We start from the raw sequence: 13,748 nt of genomic DNA, 5'->3' as shown, positions 1-13,748 counted from the left end.
TCCAGGACCAGATGAGTAGCTCGATGAGATTATGAGTCCAAGGCTCCTGGCCCATGTACCTTGAAGGGGGTTCACTCTCACCACCAGGAGGGAAACTCCTTTCCTTCACCACCACCAGCTCCTCTGGCTTCTCGGGTTTGCTACGTGATGCTGCAACATTTCTATTGCTCTTTCAACGTAAGGAATCTCTATAAAGACTGTGATCGGTTCATAGAGGGGAGGGTCGTCCATTGGTGAGACAGAGAGTCCAGAAGGTCCAGTTCCACACGTGTGTCCTACATGAGCCCTCTGATGAAGAAAGGGTTGCCTTCGAAAAGTGTCAGATATTGAAGATGCCAGTGAAGTCCCCCTGTATTCTGGACTATGTGGAATCCAGGACCAGATGAGTAGCTCGATGAGATCATGAGTCCAAGCCATTTGTTCCATGTACAGTGAAGGGGGTTCGCTCTCACCACCAGGAGGGAAACTCCTTTCCTTCTCCACCACCAGCTCCTTTGGCTTCTCGGGTTTGCTACGTGATGATGCAATCCAGGACCAGATGAGTAGCTCGATGAGATTATGAGTTCAAGCCTCCTGGTCCATGTAGTGTGAAGGGGGTTCGCTCTCACCAACAGGAGGGAAACTCCTTTCCTTCACCATCACCAGCTCCTCTGGCTTCTCGGGTTTGCTACGTGATGATGTAACTTTTCTAGTGCTCTTTCAACATAAGGACTCTCTATAAAGACTGTGATCGGTTCATAGAGGGGAGGGTCGTCCATTGGTGAGACGGAGTCCAGAAGGTCCAGTTCCACACGTGTGTCACACATGAGCCCTCTGATGAAGAAAGGGTTGCCTTCGAAAAGTGTCAGCCATTGAAGACTCCAGTGAAGTCCCCCTGTATTCTGGACTATATGGAATCCAGGACCAGATGAGTCGCTCAATGAGATTATGAGTCCTAGCCACTTGGCCCATGTACCATGAAAGGGGTTCGCTCTGAGGAAGAGGCAAGTCCTCGAAACGCGTCAGGCTTTTGGATGTCTAAACTCCCTATTGCAGACTGTTACTCAGCGCAGTGTTGATCCAGCTGTTCTTTATGATGTGCCTTGACTTGATTGTCGTTTGTGAGTACAACACCTACTTTATTTCTTATTAAACATTTTTTATGGTAATGCACTAGGCCTGTGCGCCCTCTGTTTTTCTTTCCCGGTTCGCTGTCACCACCTGGAGGGAAACTCCTTTCCTTCACCACTACCAGCTCCTCTTGCTTCTCGGGTTTGCTATGTGATGATGGAATCCAGGACCAGATGAGTAGCTCGATGAGATTATGAGTCCAAGCCTCCTAGCCCATGTACCTTGAAGGGGGTTCACTCTCACAACCAGGAGGGAAACTCCTTTCCTTCACCACCACCAGCTCCTCTGGCTTCTCGGGTTTGCCACGCGATGATGTAACTTTTCTACTGCTCTTTCAACGTAAGGACTCTCTATGAAATGGTTGGCACTTGTCCTATCAGGACCATGCCAAAATGGTTGCCTAAATCTAGTGGGATTTCAGTGCAAATTACTGGTTTCCCCAAGATGGCTGCCTGGAGCCCATAGCAGAGGACAAGGTAGTCTCCGATGAGGCCCTGCTACCCTGAAGTACTTCAGCACAGTTGGTGAACAAACTGCAGCACAACACCGGCCTACATGGAGCTTTAGGCTTTCAAAGGGCGTCAACTACACATCAAATTCCTTGGATACGTATCACATTTTTGGAGACCCTGACATAAAGCACCACAATTTTGGCAAGAAAACACCCCAATGCTTGGTATCAAAGTACGCTTGACTTCAAAGCCTACAAACATATTCGCCACCACACCATGAATCCCCAAATATGGTCCAAAGAAGTTTTTATTGCAGAAGGATCACACCACAGAAGAAGGTGCAATGTTTCGGGGCCACGCAGGGCCCCTTCGTCAGGCATATGGGGTCCTGCATGGCTCGAAAACGTTGCACCTTCTTCTGTGATGTGATCATTCTGCAATAAGAACTTCTTTGGACCACGTTGATGAACAAACTGCAACACAACACCGGCCTACATGGACCTTTAGGCTTTCAAGAAGCATCAACAATGCACAAAAAACCCTGTGGATACGTATAACATTTCTAGAGACCCTGATGTAAAACACCACAAAATGACCACATTTTGGAAAGACGACATCCCAATGCTTGGTATCAAAATACACCCGACTTCAAAGCCTACGAAATTATTCGCCAGCACACCATGAATCTCCAAATATGGTTGTACCTTCTTTGGTGTGATCCTTCTGCCATAAAAACGTCTTCAGACCATATTTGGAGATTCATGGTGTCTTCTTTCCAAAATGTGGTCATTTTGTGGTGTTTTACGTCAGGGTCTTCAAAAATGTGATATGTAGCGTAGTTGATGCCCCTTGAAAGCCTAAAGGTCCATGTAGGCCAGTGTTGTGCTGCAGTTTGTTCACCAACGTGAACTGTGCTGAAGCACTTCAGGGTAGCAGGGCCTCATTGGAGACTACCTTGTCCTCTGCTATGGGCTCCAGGCAGCCATCTTGGGGAAATCAGTAATTGGCACTAAAATCCCACTAGATTTAGGCAACCATTTTGGCATGGTCCTGATATGACAAGTGCCAACCATTTCATAGAGAGTCCTTACGTTGAAAGAGCAGTAGAAAAGTTGCATCATCACGTGGCAAACCTGAGAAGCCAGAGATGCTGGTGGTGGTGAAGGAAAGGAGTTTCCCTCCTGGTGGTGAGAATGAACCCCCTTCAAGGTACATGGGCCAGGTGGCTTGGACTCATAATCTCATCGAGCTACTCACCTGGTCCTGGTTTCCACACAGTCCAAAATACAGGGGGACTTCACTGGAGTCTTCAATGGCTGACACTTTTCGAAGGCAACCCTTTCTTCACCAGAGGGCTCATGTGTGACACACGTGTGGAACTGGACCTTCTGGACTCTCCGTCTCACCAATGGACGACCCTCCCCCCTATGAATCCGATATTGATGAACCGTGTTTCCAGGAACGTGTGTGATGGGAATGTAGACAAGATGACTTCAAAGCCTGGCCTTGGAGTTGGACCGTGTTGTACACATTGCTGTGGCTGTGATGCCTTACGGCAAAAATTACGCAGCATGTCTTGTTTGGTAGGCGGTGGTGGTGTCAACCGTGACCATTGAGGTCAATGGGACCACGCCCCAGAGAACCTTACTTTCCTAGGAACGATGTCAAAGATAGGTGCACAGAAAACCATCCAAAGAGACTTGAAGGTTCCAGTCACATGGACAAAGTAACCATCCTTCTAGTCATACTTTGTGATTTCAGCCTCATATGTTGTATTTTAGGGCAAAACGATGGAATGTAACGTAGAGAGCAGTATTTATACTCAACACAGGGCAGTGATCTCATGTATTGCCATTGGAACCCAACAGCAGGAAGTGATGTAAGGAGCAGACAGGAAGTGATGTAAGAGAATAAACAGGAACTTCCAGGTGAGAGATAAGTTGGGAGGAAGTAGAGAGAAGACATTGGTGGAAGTGGCAGCAGAGGAGGTAATAAGATCTGATTTTATATTTACACCCAGTAACCTTCAGACTGTCCATCCAGAGCCTCTGGTTTATAGACCGGATACGTCCTAAATATAGAGCCGTTTATCCAACCGTCCATCCGGAACCTCTGGTTTATAGACCGGATACGTCCTAAATATAGAGCCGTTTATCCAACCGTCCATCCGGAACCTCCGGTTTATAGACCGGATACGTCCTAAATATAGAACCGTTTATCCAACCGTCCATCCGGAGCCTCCGGTTTATAGACCGGATACGTCCTAAATATAGAACCATTTATCCAACCGTCCATCCAGAGCCTCCGGTTTATAGACCGGATACGTCCTAAATATAGAACCATTTATCCAACCGTCCATCCAGAGCCTCCGGTTTATAGACCGGATACGTCCTAAATATAGAACCATTTATCCAAACGTCCATCCGGAGCCTCCGGTTTATAGACCGGATACGTCCTAAATATAGAGCCATTTATCCAACCGTCCATCCGGAGCCTCCGGTTTATAGACCGGATACGTCCTAAATATAGAGCCATTTATCCAACCGTCCATCCGGAGCCTCCGGTCTATAGACCGGATACGTCCTAAATATAGAGCCATTTATCCAACCGTCCATCCGGAGCCTCCGGTCTATAGACCGGATACGTCCTAAATATAGAGCCATTTATCCAACCGTCCATCCGGAGCCTCCGGTTTATAGACCGGATACGTTTTAAATATAGAGCCATTTATCCAACCGTCCATCCGGAGCCTCCGGTTTATAGACCGGATACGTCCTACATATAGAACCATTTATCCAACCGTACATCCAGAGCCTCCGGTTTATAGACCGGATACGTCCTACATATAGAACCATTTATCCAACCGTCCATCCAGAGCCTCCGGTTTATAGACCGGATACGTCCTACATATAGAACCATTTATCCAACCGTCCATCCAGAGCCTCCGGTTTATAGACCGGATACGTCCTAAATATAGAACCATTTATCCAACCGTCCATCCAGAGCCTCCGGTTTATAGACCGGATACGTCCTAAATATAGAACCATTTATCCAACCGTCCATCCAGAGCCTCCGGTTTATAGACCGGATACGTCCTAAATATAGAACCATTTATCCAAACGTCCATCCAGAGCCTCCGGTTTATAGACCGGATACGTCCTAAATATAGAACCATTTATCCAACCCTCCATCCAGAGCCTCTGGTTTATAGGCCGGATACATCCTAAATATAGAACCATTTATCCAACCGTCCATCCAGAGCCTCTTGGTTATAGACCGGATACATCCTAGATATAGAACCATTTATCCAACCCTCCATCCAGAACCTCTGGTTTATAGACCGGATACATCCTAGATATAGGACCATGTATCCAACTGTCCATCCAGAGCCTCTGGTTTATAGACCGGATACATCCTAAATATATTATTATTATACAGTATTTATAAAGCGCCAACATTTCTCTCAGCACTGTACATTACAAAGGGAGACAGAACATGCGACAGTACGAAAACAATACAATGTGATACACGAGGGGTTCGATGGCCCTGCTCTTTCAAGCTTTCAATCTAGGAGGGAGGGGATAGTGGTACAGGAGGAGATAGCTGTGGGGGATGGAGTGGTAGGAAGAGTGGAGGAGGTCGGCAATTAGCAGGTGGTGGGGTAGGCTTCCCTGAAGAGGTGGGTTTTCAGGGTGCGCCTAAATGAGAGGAGAGTAGGTGATACTCTGATGGATTGGGATAGGGAGTTCCAGAGGATGGGTGACGCCCTGGAGAAATCCTGGAGGCAGGCATGGGAGGAGGAGACCAGGGAACTAGAGAGAAGAAGGTCTTGTGAGGAGCGGAGAGTGCGTTTTGGGTGGTACTTGGATATCAGGTCGGTGATGCAATTTGGGGCAGTATGATGGACAGCTTTGTGCGTCAGTGTTAGGATTTTGAATTTGATCCGTTGGGCAATCGGAAGCCAGTGGAGGGATTGGCAGAGGGGGTTGGCGGAAATGGAGCGGTTGGTAAGGTGAATGAGTCTGGCTGCCGTATTCAGGATCGACTGAAGCGGGGATAGCCTGTGGCGAGGCAGGCCAGTGAGGAGGGAGTTGCAGTAGTTGAGTCGTGATATGATGAGGGAGTGGATAAGCTGTTTAGTGGTTTCTGGGGTTAGGAAAGTGCGGATTTTGGCGATGTTGCGGAGGTGGAGTCTGCATGAGTTAGTTAGTGATTGGGCTTGGGGCTGGATGGATAGATTAGAGTCCAGAATGACACCAAGTCCTCTGGCCTGCGGGGCGGGCCTGATTTTGGCATTGTTTTACGTGATGGAGAAGTCAATGGGGGGTGGTGTCCGGGCTGGGGGAAAGACTAGGAGCTCGGTTTTGGAGAGGTTCAGTTTAAGGAAGTGGAGCGACATCCAGTCTGATATGTCCTTTAGTATGTTTGTGATTCGGGCGGAGACTGAGGGGGTGAGGTTGGGGGTAGAGAGGTAGATTTGTGTGTCGTCGGCATAGGGGTGGTAGTTGAAGCCGTGGGAGTGTATGAGTTGGCCAAGGAAGCAGGTGTAGATAGAGAAGAGAAGGGGCCCGAGGACGGAGCCTTGAGGGACCCCAACAGAGAGGGGGAGCGAGGGGGATGTGGTAGCGTTATAGGTAACGCTGAAAGAGCGTTGTGATAGGTAGGACGAGAGCCAGGAGAGAGCAGAATCTCTGAGGCCGAGGGAGTGTAGTTTTTTGAGGAGGAGGGGGTGGTCGACTGTGTCGAAGGCAACGGAGAGGTCAAGGAGTAGGAGCACTGAATAGTGGCCATTAGCTTTGGCTGTTAGAAGGTCGTTGGAGAGTTTAAGTAAGGCAGTTTCGGTGGAGTGTAGGGGATGGAAGCCGGACTGTAGGGGATCGAGGAGGTGGTTGTCGTTGAGGTGAGAGCTAAGGCGATTGTAGATTAGGCGCTCGAGGAGTGTGGATGAGAATGAGAGCAGGGAGATGGGTCTGAGGTTGTTCGGGTTCGGGAGGACTTTTTGAGTATGGGAGTGATGTGCGCATGCTTCAGAGGGGAGGGGAATGCACCGGAAGAGAGGGAGAAATTAAAGATGTGGGTGAGGGAGCGTAGGATGGAGGGGGGCCATAGGAGTTGTGAGGTGATAGGGTCGAGGGGGCAGGTGGTGAGGCGGGTGTCAGAAAAGACCTTGGTGACCTCCTCCATGGTAGTAAGGTCGAAGGTGTGGAGAGGGCTTCAGTGTGAGGAATGTTAGGTGGGGTGGAGGTCAGAGTAGTGAAGCCGGGGGAGAGGGGTGATGAGGGGGTAGCTGCCTGAGAGGGGACGGGTTTGGAGGGAGTTTAAGGAGTGGCGATGTCCTTGCGAATTGTGTCAATCTTGTTTTTAAAGTGATTGGCAATCTCAAGGGCAGTGAGTGAGGTGCTGGGTGGAGGTGGGGGCGGAGAGAGTAGAGAGTTAAAGGTGGAGGAAAGTCAGCGATAGAGCCATTTATCCAACCCTCCATCCAGAGCCTCTGGTTTATAGACCGGATACATCCTAAATATAGAACCATTTATCCAACCGTCTATCCAGAGCCTCTGGTTTATAGACCGGATACGTCCTAAATATAGAACCAGTCCCTGGACTATTCTCTTTCTGCCTCTTTTCCTCCATAGTTACATGCCTACTGTTGCATCACTCCAGTAACAGACAAGGGATGTGTCTGGATGGTGACTGTATCATTGTGTATGTCAGGTTCCTATAAGGTGTCAGGGTGTCACTGTCTATTTCTCCATGGAGGAGTGGGAGTATTTAGAAGGACACAAGGACCTCTACAAGCAAGGTCTTCAACCTGACCAGGTAGATAAGGAAGATTCTGGGAATGTACTTAGTGATCATTTATTTGTGCACAGGATTAATGAATCAGTTATGAGGACATCTGAGTAGTTGAAAAACATCTGCCGATCCCATGATCCATCTTCAGAAGGACACAAGGACCTCTACCAGGATGTCATGATGGACAATCAGCCACCCCTCACATCACCGGGTAAGAGAAGACTTTATTGGAAAGGAGAGAGCAGTACGGAGGCTCCACCTAGATCCCCCATCATCTGATAAACACATATAAACAATGGATTCAGTCAGTGTGTGTTTCCTACAGATGGATCCAGTAATGGGAACCCACAAGAGAGATGTCCCCGTCCTCTGTATTCCCGTGATTCCACACAGGAAGGTCACACCATCCCTCACCATCATCAGGAAGATGGATCCAGTCATGGGAACCCACCAGAGAGATGTCCCCGTCCTCTGTATTCCCGGGATTCCACACAGGAAGGTCACACCATCCCTCACCATTATCAGGTAGATGGATCCAGTCATGGGAACCCACCAGAGAGATGTCCCCGTCCTCTGTATTCCCAGGATTCCACACAGGAAGATCATACCATCCCTCACCATCATCAGGTAGGTGGGACTGAGCATGTAGACCTACAGATGTATTCTACATCATGAAATGATCCAAATTAAAAAGTATGCGCTAATAACAAACTTATACAAAAGTGTATATCATCATCCAAAAAACATTAGTGTTTTAAATAAATTATAGTGTCCAAACATAAATTAGTGTCCAAAAAAATATATATATCTTCAGTGACTTGAAACAATTGTGAGAAATCCACCACCAAAGGAGATTAAATGAACTCACCAGAGCTAATGGCTGGTCAGATTATAAACCAGCAACAGCGCTTGTGCTCTGGGAGCAATGAACCCGATGTCCAAATAGATATGGTGATGTTTCAGATACTTCCAGATAATAATAATCACAGCCAAACAACTTTGCAGCCCAAGCTCTTATGATGAACTTCTCCACTCTTTCTCATACCTCCATGAGAGCATGCAGTACACTCAGGGACAAAAAAGAGAACATAATGGTGCAATACGTTTTTTTCATTTATCTCTTTAATAAAAAAGGTATAAGGAAACTCACAAACAAGGTGTCCAACAGACACCAGCTTCAATCGCAAAAAAGGGTTGAGATACAGTTAACGCTCACCGCAGATCTCTCCCATACAGCACAGACCAGCAAGGCTCTCTAACGTCCACATCAAGTAGGCTACGCCCAACCGGTTTCGTCACACCGACGTCATCAAGGGGCGGTTCATCATAAGAGCTTGGGCTGCAAAGTTGTTTGGCTGTGATTATTATTATCTGGAAGTATCTGAAACATCACCATATCTATTTGGACATCGGGTTCATTGCTCCCAGAGCACAAGCGCTGTTGCTGGTTTATAATCTGACCAGCCATTAGCTCTGGTGAGTTCATTTAATCTCCTTTGGTGGTGGATTTCTCACAATTGTTTCAAGTCACTGAAGATATATATATTTTTTTGTACACTAATTTATGTTTGGACACTATAATTTATTTAAAACACTAATGTTTTTTGGATGATGATATACACTTTTATATAAGTTTGTTATTAGCGCATACCTTTTAATTTGGATTATTGTTGCCAAAATTTATTTTGGGTGGGATATGCTGCTGACACTTTGGTGTTTTTTGTAAGTGGCGCTTTTTTCTTTTTTAATTTGGTACATCATGAAATGACCTTGTTTCTTTTCATAATCCTTGGTATTAAGGGTGAAGAACTGAAGGACATCAAAGTTGAAGTCAAAGAAGAAGAAGAAACGTTGGTGAGTGGAGATCAATCTATGGAGAGAGATCCTCTGCATTCCCAGGATTCAACTCAGGAACATCACAACTTAACAGAGAATGATCAGGTAGATGGGATTGGACAGAAAGAACTCAAAAAACAGTTCTATGACATGACATTATTTTATATTCTATCATCTTTGGGGTTTAGGGTGAAGATCTGAAAGACATCAAAGTTGAGATTAAAGAGGAAGAAGAAGAGACGTTGGTGAGTGGAGATCAGCAGTCTATGGAGGAGGAGGAGATGATTAAGGAATGTAAACCGGAGGAATCTTCTCTACATACGGACACAAGTAAGTCATAAACGCTACAGTAAATGTAGAAACCAAAATTTTTCTTTGCTTGCCTTAGTATCAGATATACAGTGAAGGAAATGCGTATTTGCTCCCCTGCTGATGTTGAATTTTTCGCCCACTCACAAACAAAAGATCGGTCTAAAAATCGAATGTTCGGTGTATTGTAACACTGAGAGACAGAATAGCAACAACAAATTCAGCAGAAATGCATGTCTAACAAATGATGACTGATCTGCATGTTCATGAGGGAAATAAGGATTTGATCCCCTTCACAAAACATGACTTAGTACTTGGTGGCAAATCCCTTGTTGGCAATCACAGAGGTCAGACGTTTCCTGGAGTTGGCCACCAGGCTTGCACACATCTCAGGAGGGATTTTGGCCGACTCCTCTTGGCAGATCCTCTCCAAGTCATTAAGGAGGAGATACTGTACACCATATGAAAGGTCCATCTCCGTTCCTCAATATAACGTCATGTTCCCAACAAATGAGGAGATACTGGACACTACCCTCTTCATGACCAGGTCATTTTACTGTACCGAAATTAAATTTCTATTATTTTTTTCAGACTAATAAAGCTTTCCTTTTAAACACCAGTTGTTTTTTTTTAACTATATAAATGAAAAAAAATCAAATTTTTAAAAAAAAACCTCCACAGTTTGATTAGTTCCTGCTTCAAAATTTTGCCAATAAACTTTCCTTTTAAATTTAGGCCAAACTGCTCCATTTATTTGGTTAAAAATGACCCAAATCAGTGTATATTATTTAGTCTGTAGGAAAGTTCTAGCGTCTGCAAGTGATGGGATATACAGTATAGGACTCCTGAACGTATTTTAAATCTTTATTTAAAATTGTTTTCTTACAGACGGACGCTTTGCTCTGAAGACCTCTGAGGGAGATCCAGTTTTACTTGCAGTTTTCAAGGCAGAAGATAGTGACGTCACACAATGTTCTCCAGAAGAAGATCCCATTACTCCACCTACACATCACAGACCATCCCATCTGGAGGGATCGATGGATCCTTCTAATCCTGAGGGATCTTCTGATAGATTCCATACTATGATGTCAGATGTACATCTAAGATCAATGGAACCTTCTAATCCTGAGGGATCTTCTGATAGATCCCATACTATGATGTCAGATGTCCATCTAAGATCAATGGATCCTTCTAATCCTGAGGAATCTTCTGATAGATCCCATACTATGACTTCAGATGTCCATCTGAAATCTCACAGTGAGGATCAATCAACACCTCCATCCAATCCCAAGGAGTCTTCGTTGGGTCACATAGGAGAACTTTCTTTGTCACCTTTAGATTGTGATAAATATCACCCTAATAACAGAGCACTACCCAAACAGCAGAAAAGTCCCGCAGGCGCCCGGCGTTTTTCATGTTCAGTTTGTGGGAAATGTTTCACTAGTATAGGACACCTTCTTATACACCAGAGAATTCACACAGGCGAGCGTCCTTTTTCATGTTCAGAGTGCGGGAAACGTTTTACTCAGAAACAACACATTCTCATACACCAGAGAATTCACACAGGTGACCGTCCTTTTTCATGTTCAGAGTGTGGGAAATGTTTCTCTGAAAAAGGAAGACTTCTTAGACACCAGAGAATTCACACAGGTGAACGTCCTTTTTCGTGTGCAGAGTGCGGGAAGTGTTTCGCTCAGCAATCGTGCCTAAGCAGACACCAAGAAATTCACACAAATGACCGTCCTTTTTCATGTTCAGAGTGCGGGAAATGTTTTGTTACGGTAAGACACCTCCTTATACACCAGAGAATTCACACGGGTGAGCGTCCGCATTCATGCTCCGAGTGTGGGAAATGTTTCACTCAGAAAGGAGACCTTCGTATACACCAGAGAATCCACACAGGTGAGCGTCCTTATTCATGTTCAGAGTGCGGGAAATGTTTTCCTAAGAAAGGGAGTCTAAATCAACACCAGAGAATTCACACAGATGAGCGTCCCTACCGATGTTCACAATGCGGGAAATGTTTCAAGCGGAAAAACGAACTTCCCGAACACCAGAGAATTCACACGGGCGAGCGTCCTTTTTCGTGTTCAGAGTGCGGGAAATGTTTCATTCGGAAAGGGGATCTTGTTAGGCATGAGAGAAATCACATGGGCTCCTATTCTTGCTCCGAGTGTGGGAAATGTTTTTCTGAGGAAGGAAGTCTAACGAAACACCGGCGGTGTCACACAGGGGAGTGTCCTTATTCGTGTTCGCAGTGTGGGAAATCTTTCAAGCGAAGAAATTCTTTTCTCACGCACCAGAGACTGCACACGGGCGAGCGCCCTTTCACGTGTCATGAGTGCGGGAAATGTTTCATTCACAAAGGAAGCCTTGTTAATCACCAGAAAATTCACACAGGGGAGCGTCCTTTCTCCTGCACAGAGTGCGGGAAAGGTTTCATTCACAACGTGGATCTTATCAAACATCAGAGAGTTCACACAGGCGAGCGCCCTTATCCATGTCCAGAGTGCGGGAAATGTTTCGCAATCCAAGGAAATCTAATTACGCATCGGAAAATGCACACCAACCGACGCTGTTGACAACTGTGTAGAGATTTCTTTTTTTACCAGTTGGAAGCGTTTGGAACAATTGTAGTATAAAAGTAAAAAAAATAAAAATTTCAAAAAGTTTGGTGCCAGAGTTTTTTTTTTCCATTTGTTAAAATTTTTAATATTAGGCCTGAATATGACCTAAAACCCCCAAAATATATATATGGTTTTTTTTAACTGCTTCCCGTCCGCCCTATACCAGAAATACTGCTACAGGGCGGCACGGGGGCGTGAAATCACGTGTATAGACGTGATTTTGCATTTTCCGGGTAGGAGGCGCGCGTGAGCCCTACCCGTGCCGCCGTTCGTGGCCTTTACTGTCGATCACCGGGTGGTGATTACTCGCCGGCGCCCGGTGATTGCCGAGGATCAAACACAACAGTCCTCCTCCCTGTCGGCTCGGGCACACTGCACAGCCATCCAGAGCAGTGTGATTACAGTGAAGCACACAGAGCCCGCTCCCTAGTAATAGATCCCACCCCTAGTAATATATCCTGCCCCCTAGTAATAGATCCCGCGCCCTAGTAATAGATCCTGCCCTAGTAATAGATCCCGCGCCCTAGTAATAGATCCCGCCCCTAGTAATAGATCCTGCCCCCTAGTAACAGACCCCACCCCTAGTAATAGATCCCACCCCCTAGAAAACACTCCCAGCACAGTTAACTCTTTGATGGCCCCAGATGTTAATCCCTTCCTGCCCAGTGCCATTAGTACAGTGTCAGTGCTTTTTATTAGCACTGATCACTGTATTGGTGTCACTGGGGATGTTAGTAACACCAAGTCAGTCCCCCCCCTCCACAGTGTCAGAATGTCTGCTGCAGTACCCAAATGCCACCAGGGCAATGTGGGCACCCACAAAATGACCACATTTTGGAAAGCAAACACTCCACGGTATTTTCTGAAAGGCATAATGAGTATTTTTTTACACAAAGTTGTCAGTTAATAAGATATTTCTAAGTAGGGGTATATTACACATGTGAGACTTTTTCACAACCTAGCCACAGAGAGGGGCCAAAAATCCTTGGAGCACCTTCAGGCTTTCTAGAGGCATAAATTACACAACAAATTTCCTGACCACCTATCACATTTTTGGAGGCCCTAGAGCTCCAAGACAATGGAAACACCCACAAAAAGGACCACATTTTGGAAAGCCAACACTCCAAGGTATTTTCTGAAAGGCATAAGGAGGCTTTTGATATCGTCACTTTTTTGACACAAGTTTTTGGAAAATGCAAGAAAGAAAATGAAAAAAAGTATTTTTTACACTAAGTTTTCAATTAATAAGATATTTTGAACACATATGATAGGCATAATTATAATTACACCCCAAAATACATTCTGCTACTTCTTCCAAGTAGGGGTATAATACATATGTGAGACTTTTTCACAGCCTAGCCACAGAGAGGGGCCCAAAATTCATGGAGCACCTTCATGCTTTCTAGAGGTATCAATTACGTGACTAATTTTCTGACTACCTATCACATTTTGGGAGGCCCTGGAGCCCCAGGACATTGGAACCCCCCCCCAAAAAGGACTATAACAATTAAATGAAAAATTTCCAGCATGCATGCTACCTGAAACGTGGTCCTTGCCCTGGAGGAGAAGACCCAGCCTGTAGGGCTGCTGCCCTTCTGGGCAGATTAGCTGAAGACTGCAG

The 13,748-nt window shown here is 45.8% G+C and overlaps 1 protein-coding gene across 1 annotated transcript in view; it reads left to right on the top strand.

Moving 5' to 3' along the window:
- The window catches only part of LOC149440491 (uncharacterized), an 83,130-nt gene that overhangs the window by 51,572 nt on the left and 17,810 nt on the right, over nucleotides 1–13,748 (top strand). The window contains 3 exon segments of the mRNA XM_089658587.1: nucleotides 9,156–9,296; nucleotides 9,380–9,521; nucleotides 10,389–12,020. Of these exon segments, the coding sequence (XP_089514713.1) occupies nucleotides 9,156–9,296; nucleotides 9,380–9,521; nucleotides 10,389–12,020 (1,915 nt within the window).

The sequence above is a fragment of the Staurois parvus genome, unplaced genomic scaffold (assembly GCF_062004578.1).
Source record: "Staurois parvus isolate SC_StPar_1 unplaced genomic scaffold, SC_StPar_1.0 ptg001079l, whole genome shotgun sequence".
NCBI classification, from domain to species: Eukaryota; Metazoa; Chordata; class Amphibia; order Anura; family Ranidae; genus Staurois; species Staurois parvus.
The sequence above is the reverse complement of the archived record's forward strand: the minus strand, read 5'-3'. Positions and strand labels throughout refer to the sequence as shown.